Below are 25,350 nucleotides of genomic sequence, written 5' to 3'. Positions count from 1 at the left end.
TCAAACTAACAAAGGTGAGTAAGGAGGCTGAGCAAGTTCAAGGCACTGAGTTCAAACTCTACAGTTTGGATTTAAAAAAAAAGGAGGCATTGAGAACAGGAGAAAAGGAGGACAATATTTACAAAAGGCCACAAATTATTATGGTTTTCAATGTTTTAGGTAAGTGTTTCAGTGTTTTGGGCAAAGAGCTACCAGAAATAAAACAAAAAAGAATGAACATTCCATGGAATTCCAATGGAAAAAGAAAATACAGATCAGTGTTAAAGTGAGTATGTGTATTTTAATAAGAGAAGGAAGATGTTTAACTAGAGCTGCATTGAAAGAGAACAGATTGCTTGTATACATTTTGGCTTTCTGCAGAGAGACCCTACGTGCATCAAAGCAGGACCAGCTGTAGGATAATTCCTAAAGAAATTCTGATAAAGAGATGGAGTTGCCCTAAATTTTCTTCCAAGCCAGCTTTTAAAGGAACTTTTAAAAACTATACCTTACTTTCACATATGTAACTTAGTATATTATATTAGCACAACTCTGGACTGAAATTCACTGGTATGTAAAATACATGTCTGTGCTATTATCTGTTACCTGTTTTTGTTAACAAAAGGTTATCCAGATGCCTGTCTCCAACTCCAAGTATATACGTGATCACACAGTACCCAGCTGCAATAACAATAAAAAAAATTAAATACATACACAAACCCCTTGATTATCTCTTCAACTGATTATAAAAGCAATTTGTGTGACTTTAATTTCAACCTGTCTTTTTTTTTACTATCTCTCATTTCTCACCTAAATTCTCATATCTGTAATCCCCTTGGTTCTATTAAAAGATTATCACTTGAAATTCTTCATTTGCAACAGAAAAAAATCATACAGAGTTGTGTCAAATTATAAAGGTTCTTTGTATGCAAATGAAATTAGATTTCAGGAGCCCTTAATTATATGTTTAGTGTTTCTCCTTTAAAATAAAACATGGAAAATATGACACTGACAAAAATAATTGTGTGCAGAAATATATATACACAGCAAAGTGAGAATCCTCTGATAGTGTACAATTGGATTTCCTATTAATATACTAGAAGGAAAGGATAGTTTGTTTGATTTCCTAAAGAAGGACATAGAAACAGTATCAGTGTGCCATAAAACACAAGATTAAATTTCTGGGAGTGCTGAAGGCACTGATAAGGTCAACATAATAGTCTTGTACACTATAAAGAAAAGTTACATAATCGAGGACAGGGCCCGTCAACTATCTCAAAGGGAGGAAAACCAGAATTTATGGAAGCAATACAAAGAGAATGAACTGACCTAATATTATATTTACAAAGTGTGTGTTCCCAACTATGTCTACTATCCCATTAGTATCCTGACAATAGTTTAACTTGAAAATACAGAAAAAGTTTTACCAAAGCCACAGTGCTATAACAGTGTTGACTTAAAATCATATTTTAGTTCATACGAGATTAGACCACTTGTAATAACAAAAATCACCACATTCAAATTCAAAAAATATTTAAGTTTATTTGGTTTCTGTAAAATAAAATCCAAAAATCTGAGATACTACTTTATAGAAGAGTTGAAAGAAATGGAGGAAGGGAGGGAGAGAAAAAGGGGAAGGAAGGAAGGAAGGAAGGAAGGAAGGAAGGAAGGAAGGAAGGAAGGAAGGAAGGAAGGAAGGAAGGAAGCAAGCAAGCAAGCAAGAAGGAAAGAAGGAAGGAAGGAAGGAAGGGAGGGAGGGAGGGAGGGAGGGAAGGTGGGAAAGAAATTTAGAAAGGGTTAAGAAGAGAAGAAAATATTGTGCATAAAACAATTTCAAAGCCATAAATATAGATGTTAAACATTTAGAAAACCTTCTTTTACTCCCCTTTCTTTATTTGATGAAATACAGGCATAATCATGAACTTAATTAAATAAAACAAGTGTAACTACTATATACTATGTGCTATTCAGAGCTCAGCTCCAGTCAACTTGTTTATTAATTATCCTTTATATAATACAAAAAAGTTACCTTAGGAAACTAAGCATTCCTTAAACATATAAACTTCACAAAGACAGACACAACTGAAGAAAAATGTAAACTAATACCTATAGATTGTTACAACCCAACTATTCCTAGGAATGAGTCACAGGTAAAGATGAATAGACCATTGGTATATACCCCTAGGTACCATTCTCAAGCTTTGTCCATCAGTGCTGCTAACTTATCTTTAAAACTTAATTATTTGTGGCCAAGAGTCCCCACTGCCTACAGTCTACTTCGTTGTGATTATTCAAAATGGGGAAATTACTAGCTTCAAAAATGAAGTATCAGAGACTGGGAAGTTGGCTCGGTGGTAGAGTGCTTGCCTTGCATGCATGAGGCCCTGGGTTCAATTCCTCAGCACCACATAAGCAGAAAAGGCCAGAAGTGGTGCTGTGGCTCAAGTGGCAGAGCGCTAGCCTTGAGCTGAAGAGCTGAGGGACAGCACCCAAGCCCAGAGTTCAGGCCTCATGACCAACCAAAAAAAAAAAAAAAAAAAAGAAGAAATATCTAACAATCATAAAATAAGCAACTGCAAAAATACATCCAAATATTGTTCATTAAAACAAAATTACCTACTATGGACATTTTATATCTTTTGCTCCTTTTCTTTTACAACGCTTAAATACAAATGAGTATAAATATTACAACACCTGGATGGGCAAATTTTCTTTACGCAAAAACATATATAGAAAACCACAGGTTGTAAAACATACCACAGCTCTTAACGTAAGTGTCCATGACTTCAGCGCTAATCCCATTTGGCCCATTCTCACTTGGTGCATATTTTCTAAAAAAGTTCTGAAAAGACAATATTTCTGTAAGAATTCAATACAAGTAAAAAAGTTAAGCATTATTTGAAATTATTTATAAATAATGAATAATAAGGGTCCTATTCAAATCTTAGTTTAAATAGATTCTGGCTGAAAAAAAAAAAGTATGAAAAGGAACTGAATAAATGTCCAGAGTCTAGAAACACTTGGGAAAATAGAATCTATTATATTTTAATTCAAATTATCAACAGGGCTTTTTTTAAATATTAAAGTATTAAAGAAAAAATATTACTTGAAAGTATAATTAATTAAAACAGAGATTTGTTGTAGAGTTTTGAACTCCATATACATCGACAAATTATCTGTATCTACAATGTATGTGAAGCTATTAAAAAAATCATAAAAAAAGCCCAAAAGGAACTTATGCAAAAGATATAAATAAGCACATCACAGAAAAAGTAAATAAATGACCTTCACATTTTCAAAAGTTCAGACTCGTGCATGGATAGACAGCAAGAACTAGAATGTGATTATATCAAGATTAACCAGATATGTGGCAATGAGAAGAAAAGGCTACCAAGTATTTTGACCAACAACTTTCAAATATCAAGTAAACCTGAAGGGAAGAAGAACCTATTGGCAAGGTGGCTTATGCCTGTAATCCTAGCTACTTAGAAGGGGTGATGAGGATCACAATTCAAAGCCACTCAGGCAATAAAACCCCTCAGACTCTTACGTCCAATTAACTACCAAAAGTCGTAAGTGGAGCTATGGCTCATGTGATTCATAGCTAGTCTTGAGCTACAAAAAAAAAGTTCAGACACAGTGCCCAGGTCCTGAGTTCAAGCCACAAGCCTGGCACAATAATAATAGTAATAATAACAATAAAAAGAATGCCTTATTGTCAGATAAAAACATAAAGCGAAAATGAGTTTAAAATATCAGTCTTCATTTAAAACACAAATAATCAATGGTTTTATGAATCTATGGCTTCAAGACATACAAAAAACGTATTTGCTAGAAGGGCCCCTGTTGATACTCTGAATTAAAATACAGTAGCAAATATTTTCCCAAGTGTTTCTAGACTTCAATGTTGAGTTGTATTAGGACTAAGGTTATAGTGAAAAGATAAAATATAGAATTCCCATGAAAACTAATGCACAAGTGTGGAGAAGTTGATAAAGAGGTCTCTTGCAATGAGGAAACACAGTGAGCATACACTTGTTATATCACTGTTACAGTGTTCATAATGCCAATGAATATGATAATCAAAATGCTCATTAAATTATGGGTAAATTATTATGTATACACAGTTTAGAATATAGGTTTTAACTTTTTATTACAAATAATCTGATCCCTTCTGTATTCCAACCACTGTTCAAAGAATCAAGCATACTCATTACTAACAGAATAACTAACAATGCTTACCTCTGAAAAAAAGACAAATTGTAAAAAGAAGAATGCTAAAACTTTCCACATATTCTTCATAAAGATGAAATTTTTGCTAGCAATAATACACCCACAAATTGTGCACCGTACCTGAATGCTTCCCTCTGTATCAAGTACTTCAGCAACAGGAACTGACTGGATAAATTGCATGAAGCCTATATAGAAATAAGCACACTGCATTAAGCCCACTTATTATGTACAAAATTACTAAATGAGATTATTCAATCTCATGCTAGGATACACAGGTGTATATACATATGTATATAAATCTGCATACACTTACATACATTCATACATACACATAGGAACTCAGTTTACATCATTTGCTGCAAAGTTCTTAAAAGCACACCACAAAAAAAAAGAAAGAAAAGTGAAAACAAAATAAAAGCACAGCACAGTGAAAAGTTTTTTTGGAAAACAGTAACCCTCAAAAGGATAATTCTGGGCATAGTTTACAGTATAAGAAACTAACACAAATCGCATCCAGTGAATATTAAGAAATACCTCATACAGATGTTAACATATTTTCCCAAACATTGTTCTATAATTTTAAGAAGTAAAAACAAAAGGAAAGAACAGAATGTGAGGAAGGACAGAATGTGAGTATAGAGAAAAGAGACAAAAAGATTAAGATTGTCAAGGATAACAAGGAGTAAAAAAAAGAGCAAAAAGAAAGAGAGGAAAGGAAGATAGGAAGGAAGAGGGAAAGAGAGGATGGGGCAAAAAGAGAAAGAGGAAAGGAAACAGGAAGGAAATCAGAAAATTAAATCTGTTCAACTGATCTATAGTAGTATAAAAATTCAAACTCTAATATTCTTAAGAATATCCAGTTAAAAATATGTTCATAAGACACTTAAATAAACAATCATGATATAAAATAAACGTACCATGTTTTGTACTAGTAGCTAATACTTTATAAGGTGTCAATTTCAAATCCAGATTTTCTTTCCGTAACAGCTGTTGATAAAACACATGAAACGAAGGAGAGACCATAAAGTTTTGTTAACAGATATTATAGCAGTTTTATACAATAAAGGTTTAGGAGGTAAGCTGAACTGAAGGTTAACTAAATAAACTTTCAATGTCAACATAAATCTTTTTCTTTGACGATCTGCCAAGTTTTTAAGTTACTGTATCAGTTTCCAATAAATAGCTGAATTCCCTTTCTTGATTTATGCAGACCTGGACATAATGTATATTTAAAATCAGAAACATATAAGATGAAACATGTTCGTTTAAAAGCAAGAATCAAAGATGTGATTTTTGTTTTAAATCTAATAGACTGATAGACAAATTACAAAATCTGAAATTATAAGAACTTACTTTGGAAAGGAAGGTTTTATGGATCACATATAGTTACATACTTACAACAGCATGTGAAAAACAACTCTACCCAAAGTCAGCAGCAGACTGAACTTTCTAGCAATACAGCTGAAAGTTACAAACACTTCTCTGTCTCTATGAAAACATTCATACCACACCTGTTTTCTAAATTAAAAAATGTTCTCTTCCAACATAAAGTGATGTTCACCTTGTCCATAAGTGAGATGATCTGAAGAATAAGTTGATCTTGACGTAAATCATCTCCATGCTTAAATATAACTGGATATTTGCCACCATCTTCTGTCTTAAAGAACAACTGTGCAGGCATAAGGGCACTCTGAAAAAAAAAAAAACTGTTCTTAAATCTGGACATAAATTAATGCATATTTATAGAAGGAAATTCTGACATATAAGTTAAATACAGGAGCTAGGCATGATGATTCTTATTTGTGATCCTAGCTACTTGAAGGTAGTGGCAGGAAGATAATGAGTTCAACTAGCTTTGGCAAAACTCATAACCAGGCTCAGTAAAGTTAGCAGCAACACTATCCAAAAAAAAAAAAAGGGGGGAGGAGTGGGGGTGGTGTTGAAGAGTCCCTGGGCTCAATCTTCAGTACCATTAAAAGACAAAACACTGGAATCATGCACTGGAGAATGATGTAAGATCATGCTTGTAAGTACATTAAAAGCCCACAGAATTTTTACCAAAAAATAAAAACAGTAACAGTGGACCACTACTTAATAACAGAACTACTGCTATATTCAGAAACAAGTTAAATGAATAGATAAATAGGACTTAAAGATACTAGATGGACTGTCAGTAAGATACATTAGGGATCACGTGAGGAATAAATACCTAGCTCTTAGTTACTAGAGTGCACAATGGAAAGAGAACAAACTTGGAGTAAATAACTGATGGTTGTGAATCCAGGCTCTGCTGGGTACTAGCTGAATGGTCCTGTGCATCTTTAACCTGTTTGTTCATATGTAAGGTAAAACTTAAAAGGCAATCAGAAACCATGTCAAGTCTTGTAATGCAAACATATTTTATATACAATCACTACATGACCTTTATTCTTAGAGATACGCTGGAGAACATTCACTGAACTAGTGCAGAAGAAATGAGTACCAGATGAAAAACCAAGAACACTGGTTTCTAATGGCAACTATATACCACTAGTTGCAAAGCTCTGCATCAAAATTTCTTTTTTCTGTCCATGTCTCCTTCTGGTCCCCAAAGCTGGGAATTGAACACAGGGCAATCTATTTGCTAGGGAAACATTCTACTATTTGAGCTACATCCCAGCCCAAGATCTTCCCTATAAAGTCAGAAAAGATTTTACGTACATCTTTTATTTTGATATAATTATGTCTTTTACCCTAGAATCCTTCCCTTATTTGCACTTAGCCTCTAAATTAGACATAGAGTGAATCACCAAAAATTAAGGAACTAAATTTTCTTTAAAAAGGAAGAGTTTTGGCTGATTGCTCATGTCCATAATCCTAGCTACTCAGGAGGGTGAGATTTGAGAATATCAGTTCAGAGCCAGCTCTGGCAAACAAAATACCATGATTCTCAGTGTGTGGGGGTAGGTGGGTAGCAGAGAATTAACGGCTTTAACCGAAGTCCTGGGTGCGGTCCCTTAGCTTTTTTCTCAAGACTGGTGCTCTACCACATGAGCCACAGCTCCAGTTCCATTTATTGGAGATACTCTCACAGATTTTCCTACGTAAGCTGGCTTCGAACCTCAAACCTCAGATCTCAGACTCTTGAGTAGCTAGCATTATAAGTATGAACTACAGGCCCATTGTTTAAAATCGACAATTTTGTTTTTGTTTCATTTGTGTGTGTGCGTGCGTGCGTGTGTGTGCATGTGCATGGTCTGTGTGCTTGTGTCAGTATTAGGGCTTGAACTCAGGACCTTGAGCTCTTGCTTATCTTTTTCACTCAAGGATTGGATTTTACCATCCAAACTATGCCTCCACTTCTAGGATTTTGCTAGTTATTTGAAGATAAGAGTCTCTGGAATTGGAATTCAAACCAGAAGTTCTCAGATCTCAGCCTCCTGAATAGCTATGATTATGGGCATGAGCCATGGGTACTTGACAAGACATCTCGTATTAGGCAGCAAAGAGCTGGAAACGGAGGTATGGCTCAAATGGTAGTGTAAGTGAAAAAGCAAAGCAAGAGATTATAAAACACCAGAAAAATGTCAACCTAGATCATTACTTTGGAGATAAACCCAATCAGTTTTGATCACTGAAAGGAAGTACCATATAAGGTAGAATTTAAGACAAAATCTAAAAAACAAAATTATGTCAAAGGTAAAAGTATTAGTAACTTAAATTTATAGAATCTGAGAAAAAGAATAGCACAGAAACTATGGCATAGAGGGATGACAGACTCATGGCAAAGCAAAGTGATAATGACAGAATGGGAGAGGTTTACTGGTAAACTCTTTCAACTTTGCTGTATGTTTCATAACTTTCATTTGAAATGATTGGACATAGGTCTGATGTGGGGGTTCTAGCAAAAGGAATAGCACCTGATACATTTTAGAGGTTGTATATATCTTGTTACATTTCATCTCCCAGTGAGATGTGAGCATGAAGCAAAAAATATTTACACGTATCTCAGTATTTTGAAACTTAGGTTATCACACTAGGCCTTTCAAGTAAAGGTTACAATCTACCAATGGATTGTAAAACCAATAGGCTATACAAATATTTAAAAATCAGGACAATTAGAAAATGAGTGGACTATAAATGCCATAAAGTATTGTTTTATGAGAGGTTGCTGCTTGAAAAATTCCGAACTAGGCTGAGCACTAGTGACTCGTACCTGTAATCCTAGATACTTGAGAGGCTGAGAATGGGAATAGTGATTTGAGGCCTCCCAAGGCAAAAAGGTTCATGAGAGCCTTCTCAAAATATAATTGGGCATTGTGTCAAACATCTGCCAATTTGTTACATGGAAAGCTGAGATCAATAGGACTATAGTGCCAGGCCAGCCTGGGCAGAGCACGCCACAAGACTTTATCTCAACAGAAATTAGACACGTCTGCCATGTCGGCTACTACCAGAAGCCTAATATTGGCAGATCTTGGTTCCTGCTAGGGCAGGAAATAAGACCATCTCAAAAATAACCAGCACAAAAAGGGCATGGCTCACTGGTAGAGCATGTACCTAGCAAGTGCAAAGCCCTGAATTCAAACCTAATACCATAAAAAGTCCTACTGCAATTATAGACCTTATCATCTACATTACTTATTCTATAAGTTCTTTTTTATATGCTATAAATAAATACTCAGCCAGGTGCTGTTGGCTCACACCTGGTATCCTAGCTACTCAGGAGGCTGAGATCTGAGGGTCGCAGTCCAAAGCCAGCTGGGGCAGAAAAGTCTTTGAGGCTCATAGCTAACATAGAAAGCTGGGAATACTCTCACAGACTAAACAAAATTTGTACTTGAAAATCTTAAGGTCAAATTTCAAAGGAATAGCTACTGGGTTAAGAAATACTCAAAAAAGTTAACTGAACCTTATACGTAACCATTGGAATTTATGAACTGGATGGGGGGGAAGGGGGGTCCGGTCGTGAGGCCTGTACTCTGGGCCTGGGCGCTGTCCCTCAGCTCTTCAGCTCAAGGCTAGTGCTCTACCACTTGAGCCACAGCACCACTTCCGGCTTTTTTCTTTTTGCTTATGTGGTGCTGAGGAATCGAACCCAGGGCCTCAGGCATGCAAGGCAAGTACTCTACCACTGAGCCATCTTCCCAGCCCCTGTTTTATAATTTATCTAAAAAAAAAAAAAAAAACACATGAAGAAACAGGCACCAATGGTTCACTTTTGTAAACCCTAGCCATTCAAGAGGGTGACTCCTTTCTGTAACTAGCAAAGAGGCCAGAAGTGGATCTATGGCTCAAGTATTAGAGCTCTAGCCAGGAATATTGATCAGGCTCTGAGTTCAAGCCCAGGACTGGCACAAAAAAAAAAAAAAAAGAAAAAAAAGAAGCATATATGGAGAAGATCTTAAATCACAATACGTACATTAGATTTTTATCAAGCATTTACTAAGTCAGGATGCCATCTGTATTCTATCTTTAAAGACAAGAATCTCCCATCTATATATTAAATGTCCATGACAATCACCTTGAACAATGTAGCTGTTTCTGGAATTATCCCTCTGATTTTCACCTGAGGTTCTAGAGGCAGTGGGATCAGTTCCACATCTGACAAATTCATCTTTTCATTATCTCCAAGCAATGCTTGTAGTCTCTCATTCTAGATGAACAAATGAGAAAAGATAATTAGGGTAAAAGAATTTTTATAAAACACATAGTTAAGGGAAAAAAGTATTATATTTAAAACACTTGCAAGCATCAATGAAGTATAAAGCAAACCATGTACATGAGAGAAAAACAGGAAGCAATCTACTTAACAATATGGCAGCATGCTCGGCTTTCACAACAGGGACGGAGAAGGCATTTTATTTGTTGAAACAGAGGAAACATTAGGAATTCATTCAACTTATACTTGGATAAGATTTATTTTGTCCTCGAGATTTATGCACCATAGTGGGAGATGGGTAAAAAAAAAAAATCTTCACTTGAAGCTGAATTTTGCATGACAAAATATTAACTCAAACTTTGATTATTCTGCCCTAGAGCATTTGGAGGTATTTAAAAAGGAAATTTAGTTGACATTGATCAAGAGGCATTATATTCATGAATTGCTTTGTTGAATGACTACTCCTCTGTACATAATTTTTAAAGCCCCCAAAATAAAATAAGAAACTTAATTCATGTAGAAGAACTTGGTGCATACTGTCTCCCTTTCACTAAGTTTGTCTGGTTAAACTTTCCAGAAATAGAATCATTTATACTCTTCACACACTGAAAAGTTCAAACTTTGACATCTATAGAACCCATTTTATTCAATTTCAAAAGAATAACATTTTTCAAAAGGTAAACTTGAGCTCTAAGGGACAAAGTGGACTTGTCAATACCAGAAGTACAAAGCATTTCAATGCAACAAAAGAGAGTTCTAGGATCAGTGAGACATAGTTCAGAAACCATTATGTTTTAATGACTACAAAGAAAAGAAATTATTTTCTTCAATGAATAGTCCAAATGCTGTAAATGATGACAAGTTCAAGTTAAATCAATTGAAAGTTTGTATGAATTTCTTTATATGACTTTTAAAATCTGGAAAGCATCTCCTCTAACCAAATGGAACATCAGATATACCAGTGTGAAGAAATATCAATTAGCCTGAATTTCAAGTTATTCTGTCTTAGCCAATTTCTAGTCAAAGTGCTGATAATAAAATAACCAGAAAATAGATGATAAGGATGAGAAATGTAGCTACTTCTTACTGCCTCTTTTATTCTGAGGGCCTGGCCATTTTAATCTCTTGTCTTGTTAACTACAATTGTGGACACTTCTTCCTCTTTTCCCCCTCTACTGAAGTCTTAAGCAAGGCAATGAGTATGCCTCTGCTTAAAATGTACTATAGTCCCCAGTGTATACACCCAAGGCCAGGCACACCCTCTGCTGGTGAGTACAGGGCATTACATCCTTGCATTTTTATGGAAGGTGCTCCAAGGACTAGTCGATTATAGTTCATGATTCTTTCCAACAACAAACGAAGGCAGTTCAATTAAGATGTGTTTCCCCCTCAGTCTATTTGCCCTCTTTAACCATATGAACAATATTCCTTGTTTCTATTTCTTCTGGCATTTACCAGATTCCTTATCTTATAACTTCAAAGTCAATTCACCTTTTCCTCTCTAAGTTTTCTTCTCCCAAGTAAGAATAACAATTATGATTGTATTGCGGGGTGAGGGGGCAGGGGGAGGGTGGGAGGGGATGGGAAGGGTAAACAAAGGAGGAGGCTACAATGCTTGATAAGAAATGTAATCATTATCTTGCCCATGTAATTGTAACCCCTCTGTACAGTATTTTCACAATAAAAAATAAATAAAAATTTTAAAAAAAAATTGTATTGAGCTGTTTTACAAAGGTTACAATGAAAGATGTTCCCGTTATCTAACTGCATTAGGAAAAGAGAAGAAACTAAATGAATCTTTCAAATGGTTTAAGTTACTGATCAGAAAACAAGACGCATGAGGAAGAGATATTCATCTTCACAGCTATAAGAAAGATTAATGTACTAGCCAGGAGAACAGCTGGAAGGTCAGTGATGATACTCACATCTAATTGTGAAACCACAGATAGGTTAATCTGGACTTTCATTTTCTCAAAATCCTAGACTAAATGATCTCTATATGCATTCTGCATATAAAGTATATTAAATCATAAAAGGCTTACTTTCAGAAATGAGAGCTATCAAAGCACTGTGGTTAAAAATGTGAATTTAAAATGCTTGAATACAAATAATTGCAATATTTGCTAGTTATGCAACTAGCATTGCTAGTTATTGCAAACTTCTATGCCAACTTCTTCCCAAAATTAAGATATAAATAATAGCTCAAAGTGGTAGAGCTCTAGCCTTGGGTGAAAAAGCTCAAGAACAGCACCCAGGCCCTGAGTTCAAGCCTCATGGCTGACAAAGGAAAAAAAATAAATAATATCCAACATACTAGAATTGCTGTGAGAATTAGATGTGACTGTAAATGTATAAAATGGGACCCTACGGATAATCAGTGTTTATAAATGTTCCTATAACTACAATTAAATGATAGGCAAACATAGAACTGGGCATGGTGGTGCATTTCTGTAATCCCAGCACTCAGGAGGTTGAGGGATAACAAGATAAAGGGAGGCTTGGCAAGACAGTATCTCACCAAAAATGCTCATATAGTAAGTCAGCACGACAAGTAAAGATCCAGCCAGACACAGTGTTTTATATCACGCGACTTAAGCCATGAGCAGAAGAATTAATCTGAATGTTTACCTTTTTCTTACGATTTCCACTTTCACGCTGTACCGCTTTCATTAGATGCACCAACCGATCTACAAATGTCTGCTGTGCAGCCAGCAAAGAACGCATAACTCTGACAGATTTATCACCCTGAAGCGAGTCAAAGTAAAAGAAAATTAGTTTTCTATGTAGTATGATGGTCTGGATTTCTTTAAAAGCATGAGTGATCATTTTTTACATTCCTAATAGATGTAATCTTCCACACAAAGTTCAACTGAAAAGTGCTAATTAGCTTGATTCAGAGATAACAAGAAATACACTATCTTAGGAACACACTGCCAACCTGTTCTCAGAAAATTATCTGAATCTTCAGCAAATATTAGTCAACTAAGTATGTGCCAAGAAAGAATTCAATCTTTGATTCAACATATACTTGGAAACTGATGATGTCTTTAGAAATGTACTGGGGAAACATACTGCAAAACAAAGATATCAAATTCAATAAATTAAAACTAATAAAGAAAAGAGAAACATCCAAATAGTGTCATAATGTATGTTTGCTTAGTAAAATCTATGTTGTAAAATCCAAAATCACTTGTAGTGATTCCCAGATCATACTGTATATAAATATTCCACATTCTCTCCTGATGGCAGCTGTAAAATTACTATCATCCTGACTTAAAAGATGAGAAAAGTTAAGCTCAGGGCTGACTGAAATAATATCATGTGTGACAACAGCTTTAAGTGGCAAAGTGTTTAATGATATGTAATTTTATTAAGAACATAAAATAAGAAACAGCAAATAAAAGGTGTTATGAAGTAATATATTTCAATAGAAAAGTCAGATTAATTCTTGGATGTTAGGCACCCTCTGCTGGCTGAACTGTGACACTACTTCAGTGTTAAAACAGGCAAAAAATGACCAGGCAGTTACATAGAATATCTACCACGACTAATGCCAGATTACTAGTAACTAGTCTAAATCAGAGACACAGATAACCAAAAAGGAGGGAAAAAAGCAAGGCTTTATTTATTTATTGTTGTGTCATCTCAGGATTTATTTCACTAAATCAGAGATGAACAAACTTCCTGTAAAGTATCAAATTATACTTCTGTAAAGTGTAATTTTTTTTCAATTGTTTTATTTTTTTGCCAGTCCTGGGGCTTGAATTCAGGCCCTGGGCACTGTCCCTGAGCTTCTTTTGCTCAAGGCTAGCACTTTACCACTTGAGCCACAGTGCTACTTCCGGTTTTTTTCTGTCTATGTAATACTGAACCCAGAGCTTCATACATGTTCTAAGCAAGCATTCTACCTCTAAGCCACATTCCACACCCTTGGGTCTCATGTTGGACACAGAATATTGATTTGAACTATTCAACTGCTATTGTAGTATAAAAGTAGTCAGATAATATGTAAATGTATGAGAATAGCTATGTATGTCACAGTAATTTATGAGCATTAAAACATTAATTTCAAATAATTTTCACAAATGGAGAAAAAAAGGAGGGGGTAAGGAGGGAGGGAAACACTGAACTGCTGGTATGACAAGTTTAGTAATAAGAATACTAGATCAGAGTATTCTCAAGAAATAAGGCCCTTAGTTCACACACATGAGCATGAGCACATAACACACACATGCACATATACATACATGTACATGCACACACATGCATACACACAGTTACTTTCTGTTTATTTGCATAATTTCAAAATGTAGAAGTGATTCTTAGCTCATGGGATATAACAAAATAGTAACAGGGCAGGTTTGGTCAGGCACTCTAGTCTGTCAAACCCACATTAAATAGCTACCTTTAATAATGCTTGGCTGAATCTTCTCATTACATTCAAGTACATCTCATGGGTCTTTGGATCTCTCTGCTGAGTATCTTGATCTTCACATTCCACTATCACATACCTTCAAAACATGTTTAAGTAATTTACATAAAGTGAAATACAATTCACATTCGTTTTCTAAACACACTTTCACTAAAACAGATTAATAAATATGTTAAAAATAACTAGATGGAAATATAAAGTACATTTTAATACCATTTTCTACAATGGAAAGAAGCAACATATATAACTACTAATAAAAGGTAAGTTAATAGTACGAATGTTTAACTTGAACAACATCCTAAATTTTCAAAAAATGTTTGCCACCAAGCATTTTCTCCTATCGCTTAAGAGGTATTTACAGTGTTAGTGTTCCTCAAAACCATGTAAGCTCGTGTTCCCTAAAACACTCACAAGTAAAGCTTATTATTGTTAATACTATATATAAAACACATGACCTGTTATTATAAATCTCATTCTGGAATTGCTGCTCATTAACATTCTTTTGAAATATGACTAAAATTTTAAATTGGGATTCTTCCTTTCTCATCCAATTTCCTAGGCTCAAAAACCTAAACATGTTGTTTTTGAGAGCTAATACATACAATTCTAAATGTTTCCTTAAATTATAACTCCTTCTAAAAGCAATAGTCTGAAAAATTAATGTTTCCATGATAATAATGTTTATTACCATAAAACATTTTATATCTCAACTTGGGACACACTACCACATATGTTCACAGAGATGTGAACCCTATGAGATGCAATACCCTATGAAAGTTAGTATTTGCCAAATTTTAAGAACTTTCTTTACCAACAATGAAACAGGAAATGTTACATTATGCTCAACATGGCACTATTAGTTGATTGTATAACAGAGAATTAAATCAGAACTTTGGGTGTCCAAATTTTATTGTACTGAGGTGATTCTTGAACCGTTTAATCATTTAAAATACTATGAAACATTTCAATCTCAATTACTGACAATGTTTCTTAAATCTGCAGTCATAATATTTATTTTTATGCTTTATTATTTCTGGATAGTACGTCAGCCATTCAGAAGTGTTCAACAATAGATAGGCTATTGATGGCGCACACCTGTAATCCTAGCTACTCAGGAGGCTGAGATCTGAGTATTGTGGCTCCTCAAAGCTAGTCTGAGCAGGAAAGTCCATGAGATTCTTTTTTTTTTTTCTTGTCAGTGGTGGGGCTTGAACTCTGGGCCTGGACGCTGTCCCTCAGCTCTTCAGCTCAAGCGAGGGCTCTACCATTTGAGCCACAGCATCATCCAGTTTTCTGGTGGTTTACTGGAGATAAGAGTCTCAGGGACTTTCCTGCCCAGGCTGGCTTTGAACCGAAATCCTCAGATCTCAGCCTCCAGAGTAGATAGGATTACAGGCATGAGCCACCAGAGACTCTTATATCCAATAAACTACTTAGAAATGCTGGAAGTGTCACTGTGGCTCAAGTGGTAGAGAGCTAGCCTTGGACACAAAAGGTTCAAGTATAGCACCTAGCCACTGAATTCAAACCCCAAGACCGGGTGGGAGGTGGGGGGGAGGGAGAAAGGGCTCAATAAGGGCAGTGTATTCTATACCTGTAGCACTTCATACTTGGATCTTCAATAGATACTCATTTTATTAACGAATGAATAAGTCAATCTCATAGATTTAGCCATTATCTCAATATTGGTAACTCATATACACTATATATGTTATATATATGACAGATGTTACCTAATACCTAATTTTTGCAGTTAATTATATAACCAGCCTCCTTTCACATTCATCTACCAGATGAATGTAATTTAAAAACTAGAGTCATTATTGCCAAATATATGTAAAACTAAGCTAATTGAGTGAAATGGAATAATTTACTACCTCTATTGAAAACAGTATCAATAGACCAGGAATTTACCACAAAAAAATCTCATAGAATTAGATTTTCAAACACAAGTTCTCTCAGATGTCAGGTAGAAAACATGGATCTGGATTACCTGAGCATAACAAAAAGGGGAGGAAAGCAAATCATAGAATACAAGACCTATTCAAATCTTGTTTTGACACATTGTGTTGAACTTGTGGCTCATGCATTTAGAGCCCATAGGCCCCTAACTCAAACACTTTTACTCAATTAGTCGCCAACCCTTTTGAATTTTAACATTAAGTTGTGGTACTATCCACATACATGTGCAGTCCATCAGAGATATCTGACCTCTCCAACTTTAAAAAGAAACTACTTACTCTAAAAAGAAACTACTTACTGTAGTTCTGGTCCAATCAATCGTGACTTTTTAAACCTAATTTGTTTATGTCTCAATCACAAAATAAGAATCAATGTTTCCTTCTTTTTTACTACTTTCAAAGAGTTTCATTTCCAGCACCTCTAAATAGTCAAATAGTTAAATTAAAAAAAAAAATTCTATAGTCCCAGGCTACTGTTTTAAGCTTTTCTACACAATAGATTCTTTTATTCGTATTCTAAGGTTAGTGTCTTGGTCCTTATGAACACTTCCTTTGTTAGTTTACTAACATTGCAGTGTTGTCCAGAAAGACTTCATCTGTCCAGATTCTATTCATTCTTCAAACATAGCTGGCATTGTTTCTTTTATAGAACCTAACAACTTTCTTATCAAAATTGCTAGGACAGGGATGGCTTCCTTCACAATTTTTGTTGCTAATCTATCCAGGTTTGCTGCTGTTTTACAGTTTTAACTCTTAGCTACCTGCATGGGTTGTAAACAACTGATGGGAGATGCTCAATCTTAGTCTTTCAGTATCTAAGCATCCACATACAGTGTTATACAAACACACCAGTGTTTTTAAGTTGGTAAGGGACTTGCCCTCCTTACTTCCCAAGGAAGTGCTTTATGATAACAGATGTGCTGGCAGTTCCCAGTGTTGTGGAACTCCAAGTTTTCTATAACGTTTATATGAATAATTAAACCATCACATTAGGTCTACTATATAATTTTCCCAGCAAGAGTTTTAAAGCAGAGAGAAGGCATTCATGAATCTCTGAATCTAGAATGCATCCTAGAACTCCCAGAGCTTCCAATAGCCACAACTATTTAAGCTAAACTGAAAAAAAAATCCAGTTTTCCAATCATATTCCATATTAAAAGTGCTCCAAAGGTGTACATACAGAGTAGGAAACTAAATCACTGAAAAATGTTAGTGGACAAATCTGTTCTAGATTAATGAGCAACAACTAGCTAAAATATAATCATATTTTCTATACATGGCATTCTAGAATGTCTGCCCACTTGAGGACTATCTCTAAGACTGTCCAAAAGGTAATAGATTTGAATTATAAAACTGGTAAGATTTTCAGCTCAGACTATGGCTTAGGGAGTAGAGTGTTTGTCTAGCATTCATGAAGTCCTGGGTTTGATTCCTCAGTACCACATTAACAGAATAAGCTGGAAGTGGTGCTGTAGCTCAAGTGGTAAAGTGCTAGCTAGCATTGAGCAAAAGAAGCTCAGGGACAGTCCCCAAACCTTGAGATTAAGCCCTCAGACTGGAGGGGGGGGGGGGGGGGGGAAGAAGAAGAAGAAAAAAAAAACTGGTAAGATTTTATTCAAAATCAAGCTCAGATTGGTTAAAGTCCTTATTTCCACCACCTTTATATATTCAGTTTCTTTTCCAGCATATGTATGTAGCAATCTCATTTACAAAGAAGCATGAAAAAAACCTATAATGCAGGTCCTACTACTGTATTTACTTGGTCTTGACCACGAAGTAAACAAAGAACTACAGCTTCCTGTTGGTGAAGATATATGTTGATCTTTATGACAACAGTCAAATTAATTACTTTTCAAATTATTTGCCAAAGTTCTGCTAAGACAAAATCTACTTATAATAAAATTACAATGTCTTCTCCAAATACAAAAGGCAAGATTAGATCAAGACTATAAAACTAGATTTGGATTGTGAATTCTCTGTTCACACCTTTAAACTTGATTCTACAAAGTACTGTTTAGTATTCCCTTGAAAGCTGTCATCTTAAAGTAGAAATGGAGACAAGATTGGTCCAGGTACTCATTGTAACATGACATCAGTGTGCTATTCTCTTTCCTAGCAATTTCATTTTGTTGAGTAAATTAGTTTTATTACTTTCAAAGGTCTTAAAACTTATAGAAAACATGTCAAAACATCCAAAGTTTACTTTCAATTTCAAGACACTGAAAATAACTATAAAAATGAAAAAACTGGAATGATTTATAGATTTGGATGGCCAACATTTTACAGATTGCAGACTATAAGTCCCCTCTGTGGCTTAAAAAGTTGACACTATTCATTTTAAAAGGATTGCCTGCACAACTACTGGCCCCTGAGGATTTTGCCACAGCAGGACTTCTTTTTGAATCACTGGAAAGGGAAAAAAAGAAAAAGAAGTAAAAAATGTTCAGAACTTATATTTTAATACATTGTCCATAATACAGTAAAATTAGTGAAAGGTCATATACATCCTATTTTATTAATATATTTATATTTTCTGTTCAAAGGATGAGAATGATTATTTGATATTATTCCCCATATTTATATTCATAAAAGCAGTGTCAATCAAAGTCAAGGGTATGCATCAATAAATTTCTCATCCTAAGTATTTCTGAATACATAATGCACAGTTTATAAATGAGAAAAAGAACTATTCTTTAGAGAATGAATAAAAATAGCATGTTACTGCTTCAATAAACCTGAAAAGTACTGAAAAAACACAAGTCAAATCTAAGTTTGAGAAATGTTTTTGTTGTTGGTTTTTGTTTTTTTTTGTCAGTCGTGAGGCCTGAACTCTGGGCCTGAGCACTGTCCATCAGCTCTTCAGCTCAAGACTAGTGCTCTACCACTTGAGCCACAGTGCCACTGCCGGCTCTTTCTGCTTATATGGTGCTGAGGAATCGAGCCCAGGGCCTCATGCATAACCAAGCACTCTACCACTAAGCCACCTTCCCAGCCCTGAGAAATGTTCTTAACACACTGGGAATTGAGGCTGTACTTTATTATCTACAAGTAAACACATTGAATAGTAAAAGACAAAAAACGATAATAAACTTGGACATAAAAAGTCATAAAGGACTCTAGACATCCACACAGTGAGACCAAAGAAAAATATTCTTAGGAGAGGATCACAAAGGTTCAATAGCTATGGGCATATGTAAAAAGAGATGTTTAACTCCAAGAAATGGAAACAAGAGCTTTTATATTATTTTGCTTCTTGCCTTTTTTTCCCTTTATTGCTGTTTGATTTCTGTACCTTTTGTCTTGTAAGATTATCTGTTTTCAGAAAGGTAAGAGCACAGAAATGGTGGGACAAAGAGTGAACAAATGCAGCAGTGATACTCACTAGACACTATGTTGAAAATGAACTATACTACTAGTCAGGGAAGTTGGGTAGAGAGAAATACTGGGAGAAAATGAGGGAGGAAGTGACACTGACTTATATAACTGTAACCCCACTGTACATCACCTTATAATAACAATACATTTTTAAATTAAAAATTAAGAAAAAAAAACAACACTTTCTGAGTAGAATTATTGTCATGCTGGAAATCATTCAGCTACTAGGCTTCACCCTGATCAGCTGCTTTCATAACAATTAGAAAACTTCCGACTGGACACAAGAGATCAAAGATCCCATCCATCAAAATGAATTTCAAGTTTTACAATAAAATCTGATTGTTAGTCAAATGCAATGAATGTATAATTTCAAAATCACATATAACCTTTATATATACCTACAATTTTGACAATAGTGACTACTTTAGACTATAAATTTGAGGCATAAAAACCTTTCCATTTATATTGTAGCATAATGAAATATCTATAAAAGAATTCTAACAAATGAATATAAAAGATGAGTTCAAATTTTATATAAAAATCTTAATTTTTAAAATACCCAAGAAGCTTAGAAGTAGTCACTCAAAAACTTAGAACATGCCTAGTACATATTTCTCTGCTTTCTTTTAAATATTTACTTGGGTTTTCATGAGAAAATATTTGTCCACAATACTAACGGATAGAAATACAATTAAGAATTGGGATATAGAGAACATAAGAAAGTAATACATCATATATTGAAAGGAAATAGTTATTTTCTTAAAACGGGAATTTGTAAATTTATAAATAAACTTTTGAAAGGAATAATAGGTATTAACAACTAGCCAACAGGTTTTGTGGATACATTTTGAAAAGCAATTTAAATTTAATGCAATGGAAATGTACTTTTATGAATATTATATTCAACTGCTAAAGTAGAATGGTTTTCTTCTCACTTAAGGCTAGCAGTGGAAAAAATAAATAAATCACAGGTTCCAAAGGGGATAAAATGGCTGATTTGATAAAGAATGTTGATATTATTTTTCTCTTTACAAAGAAAATAATAAAGGTTTATATATTACATATATAAATATTGGACACTTGTGTTAGTTAAAGGAGTGCCAATTTAGTTACCTATTTCTTGGCCACAGAGGCAATAACCAAAATAGAATTATGTTTAGAGAATGAGAAAATGAAGTTAAGTTTGCTTCAACCCACAAGACATATTCTCTAAACCAAGTCTAAAACAAGATAGTATTTCCTCATTAAAAAAAAAAAAACTATCATGTTATCACAGTGACAAGTTTTCAGAATGGACATGTTATGTGTACTACTTAAATTCAGGCTGTAAAGAAGCAGCAACACTGACCAGAGATTTTTTTGTTTTAATACTTTTATTATAAAGGCAATATATAGAGGGGTTACAGTTACATAATGAGTACATTTCTTTTTGACTGGTGTTACCCCTCCTGCATTTTCTTCTGTTTTTACCCACCCACCCTGACTTCCTTCCCCCATAGTGCATAATGAGTATTACTGTTGCATTTGTTCACACTTTGTTCTGCCATGTCTGATTCCCAGTCCCTTCTGAAAATCAGACAAATTTACATGCAAGACAAGGGTACAGAAATCAAAAACAGTAACAACAGGGCATAAATCACAGGAAAAAAAGGAAGAAGAAAGAAATAACTGCAAACAGGATATTATAAAATAATTTCTACAGCTAAAAGTAAAACCCTAACCTGGGTGCTAGAGCTCATGGCCTGTAATCCTATCTACTCAGGAGGCTGAAATCTGAGGATCAAGATTCAAAGCCAGCATAGGCAACAAAGTCTCTCTGAGACTCTTGTCCTCAATTAATTACCCAATACTCAGAAGTAAAGCTGTGGCTCAAAGTAGGAGAGTACTAGCCTTCAAAAAAGGCTTGGGGACAGCACTCAGGACCTGGTGTTCAAGCCCCATAATCGACAAAACAAACAAACATACAAACACAAAAAACTAAGTCTGTCAAGAAGTTCAAAGTATTATTAACTTTTACTATTCCGTGTAAAGAAGGCTTCAGGTATAGCATACCTAGCTGCCTTTGTATTCTCTGCAAAACTATGACTCATTCATCCATTGTTAGATGGGATAATGTAACTGAATTCTCACTTTCTATTTTCACATGATTTCACCATGTTAGCAAATTATGTGACAATTGTATTTTATATACTACATTAACAGGATGAAAAGCAAGCAGACAAAACTGAAAAAAAAAGAAAGAAAAGAAAAGAATTACCTACCTTGACCAGTGATAGTTTAGTTTGGGAAAATCAGGCGAAAGAAGAGAAGCAATGTTATTATTATTACCAAGCATTTTCATGAACAAAGCAGTACAGAAATGTGAGTGACACAAATATTGACTTTTGATATACAAGTATAGGTTTTTGATGACTACCCATATTACATTTTATCTTTATATTTGGACAAAGCATGGGGAAAAAAGTGCATAGGAATGATAAACAGAAAAGTATTTCCACATACCAGTATAAGTAATTAGCCAATGTTGAGTTTTTGCAAGCTCTTGATATCAAGAAGGTACACAGATCTTGCTGAAAGAATTAAAAGAACTGTATTAAAAATTATCACAGGAGAAGGGGAAAAAATCCTACTTTTAAACCATCATCTTATGTCACAGTTTATATTTTCATCTACCAATTAAACCTTGCCATCCAAAGCTTATCATAAACCAGGCAACAGAGAAGAAATTAACAGTCTTCCTGGAGTTTTACATTGAGCAGTTAAGAAAGAAAGATATGGTCACAGAAATACTTTAGATGAGGAAGGCAGAAAGGGTAACAATGAGGACATCATATTGAGGCAGGAACAAAGACCCTGAATTTGACTTGTTTGAGGAGGAATTTAAGAGCTCAGCGCAGCTAAAATAGAGTGAACACTAAACTAAGACAAACTTAAAAAAAATCATAAAAGCCAAATTAAGTGATTATATCAGGTCACAGCAGTAAGTATGAATTTTATTTGAAAAATAATAGATACCTAACTTCATATCTTAATAAGTGAGAGTGATGATCTGAGATATATTACAGAAAAATGCTTCTGAGAAGTATAGACCAGTTAGGATGGCATTACAGGGTGAACTCAGCAAGAAAGCACTTAACAAACCTTTGGTTTCAATACTGCCAAAAAAAACCCCAAAATATGTATTTTAGAATTATAATTCATATGACTTGCAGACAAACAGGAAGTAAGAAAAGAAAGCATTCACATCTTCTTACTGAATCTAGAAGTTGGAGGTTATGTCAAGGTGGAAATGTAGGATAAGAGGTGGCTCATTCCTGAAATCCTAGCTTCTCGGGAGGCTGAGATCTGAGGATTATAGTTTGAAAGCAGCCTGGGCAGGAAAGACCATGAGACTTTTATCTCCAGTTAACTAGCAAAAAGCCAGACACTCAAGTGGTTGAGTGTCAGTCTTGACCTTTTGAGAAAGCTAAGGGACAGTGGTACCTAGAGTCCAGGACTTGAGATCAGGCCTGAGTATCACTGTAGTAAGGGTCCTTAAGAATGTGAGGTTGTTGCATAATGGAGATGTGTCAAAGTTTTCACTAGTGTGGAGCATCCTATGTTCAATTTTAATCTACATTTGAAGTCATAATGCAAAATTGTAAAATACATTGAACAGGCAGAATCTGTCTTGTTTATCTTTTGACTGTATGGCAGGGACACTACATTTTTATACAGTGATGTATTTGTTTAATATAAAGAACATAGTTTTCATTTCACAGTATGCTTTTTCTATAAAAATTTATAGAGCATAAATAAGGAAAAATTAAAATTTAAAACTATGAAATACGAACTGTGTACTGTAAAATTTTAAATTCAATTTGGATGACAAATGCTTTAAGTTTTTAAAACATTTTTTTCCATGTGCTTTAGGCAAAAAGAAAATGATCTCATATTAGAGAACATAGGCATTAGAAGAAATGGTAAATTTATAGATAGCCTTAGTGGTGTAAATATCTCTAAGTAGCTACTAGGTATAAGTTTAAGACTTTAACTGTGTCATAATATACTTGCTCAGTAACATGTACAAAATTCTATTCACATTTCAGCAATACCTTTTTTCAAGAACTCTTTGAATTTCTGAAATATAACCATACTTTTGCAATAAGAAATATTTATCTTTGGTTTATAGTTTTTGACATATGAAATTGTTACCTAAACAGGAAAGTCCAAATATCTGTTCGGCCATCAAAAAAAGAGAATGTTGGTATTTCTAGCCCCACATACATGAGGCCCTAGGTTTGATTCCTCGCACCACCTAGAGGAAATTCAGCTTGGCTGAAAATAAACTTTAAGGTGAAAACTGTTTGTACAGCATTATTTACAGGGAAGGGGAAAAGGGAATAGTACTTCAATGGCTTCCAAGTAAAACGCATAAGAACTTACAGGCCTTACTCAACTGACCATTTAGTTCTCTCACAGACACATCTGCTATGATCTTTTCTGTGGGTATCCCAATCAGTCACAGTGGCCTCTGTTGTTACTCTTACCCCTGAAGTACTCTCTACTCTTTATTTCCTCTGCTTAAAGTCTTTCCTGATAATCACATGGTTGTTTCTTAATGTGCTTCATCTATAAACTGATCTTACTTTTCTGGAGAAATACCCATAATAATTAATCTTTGCCAAACTGAAAACTGCTAACCATGCCACAATGCTTTCTATCATGCCTCTGTGATTTATTACATTCAAAATACATTATTTCTCCTATTATATACATAGTAGACTTTTACTCATTGCCACACTAGAATGCAAGACTCATGATGACAAAAGTGAAGACAATTTTGAATCACTTAGCATCCAAAACAGCTTGTAATATACCATAAAAGAACATGTACTTGTGTGTGTGTGTGTGTGTGTGTGTGTATACATACACACAAAAATGGCTGAATAAATGTCTTTTTAGCTTAAATTAGCCTGAATGAATGTCTACTTGAAGGGCTCACCTAAGTATTCTAAGATGTTTAGCTTTTAAAACTTTTTTTCAGTGAAATATTCTCAAGGGGGAAGTAAACCTGTAAAAAGTAGTCACAAAATTTCGTCGCCGGGTGGTGGTAGCTCACATCTATAATCCTAGATACTCAGGAGGCTGAGATATGAGGATTGAGGTTCAAACCCAGCCCAGGCAGGAACGTCCATGAGACTCATCTCCAATAAACCACCAGAAAACCAGAAGTGGCTCAAGTGGTAGAGTGCTTGCCTTGAGCTAAAGAGCCCAGACCCAGAGTTCAAGCCCCATGACCAACAAAAATAAATAAATATATAAATAAATAAAATTTAAAAATACAAAAATCATTTAGTCAGAAAGCAATACATAAAATCAACTGATCTTTTTAAGACCAAAAATTATTGTTTAGGGCTGGGAAGGTGGCTCAGTGGTAGAGCACTTGCCTTGCATGCATGAGGCCCTGGGTTCAATTCCTCAGCACCACATAAGAACAAAAAAAAAGCCGGAAGTGGTACCGTGGCTCAAGTGGTAGAGTGCTAGCCTTGAGCTGAAGAGCTGAGGGACAGAGCCCAGGCCCAGAGCTGAGGCCCCCATGACTGGACCAAAAAAAAAAAAATTTACTGTTTAAATTATCTGGGGTTAAAAAAAAAAATTCTTAACTTAGAAGTGCCAGGGATAAGTTCTAAAATATGTATGAAATCAACTTTTAGTTAGGCAGTATCCAAAATCATACAAAGTATATT

The 25,350-nt window shown here is 34.8% G+C and overlaps 1 protein-coding gene across 1 annotated transcript in view; it reads right to left on the bottom strand.

The window, feature by feature from the left end:
- The window catches only part of Pik3c3 (phosphatidylinositol 3-kinase catalytic subunit type 3), a 110,775-nt gene that overhangs the window by 37,071 nt on the left and 48,354 nt on the right, over positions 1-25,350 (bottom strand). The window contains exons 13-21 of the mRNA XM_042675166.1: positions 22,124-22,191; positions 14,259-14,364; positions 12,482-12,598; positions 9,716-9,847; positions 5,774-5,902; positions 5,130-5,199; positions 4,333-4,397; positions 2,737-2,821; positions 586-660 (exon numbers count right to left, since the gene is read on the bottom strand). Coding sequence (XP_042531100.1) covers positions 586-660; positions 2,737-2,821; positions 4,333-4,397; positions 5,130-5,199; positions 5,774-5,902; positions 9,716-9,847; positions 12,482-12,598; positions 14,259-14,364; positions 22,124-22,191 — 847 coding nt within the window. The remainder of the gene's footprint in view (positions 1-585; positions 661-2,736; positions 2,822-4,332; positions 4,398-5,129; positions 5,200-5,773; positions 5,903-9,715; positions 9,848-12,481; positions 12,599-14,258; positions 14,365-22,123; positions 22,192-25,350) is intronic.

This window comes from Dipodomys spectabilis, unplaced genomic scaffold (assembly GCF_019054845.1).
Source record: "Dipodomys spectabilis isolate Male_0828 unplaced genomic scaffold, ASM1905484v1 ptg000024l, whole genome shotgun sequence".
In the NCBI taxonomy this organism is placed as follows: domain Eukaryota; kingdom Metazoa; phylum Chordata; class Mammalia; order Rodentia; family Heteromyidae; genus Dipodomys; species Dipodomys spectabilis.
Note: the sequence above shows the minus strand (reverse complement) of the source record. Positions and strands in the feature narration are given on the sequence as shown.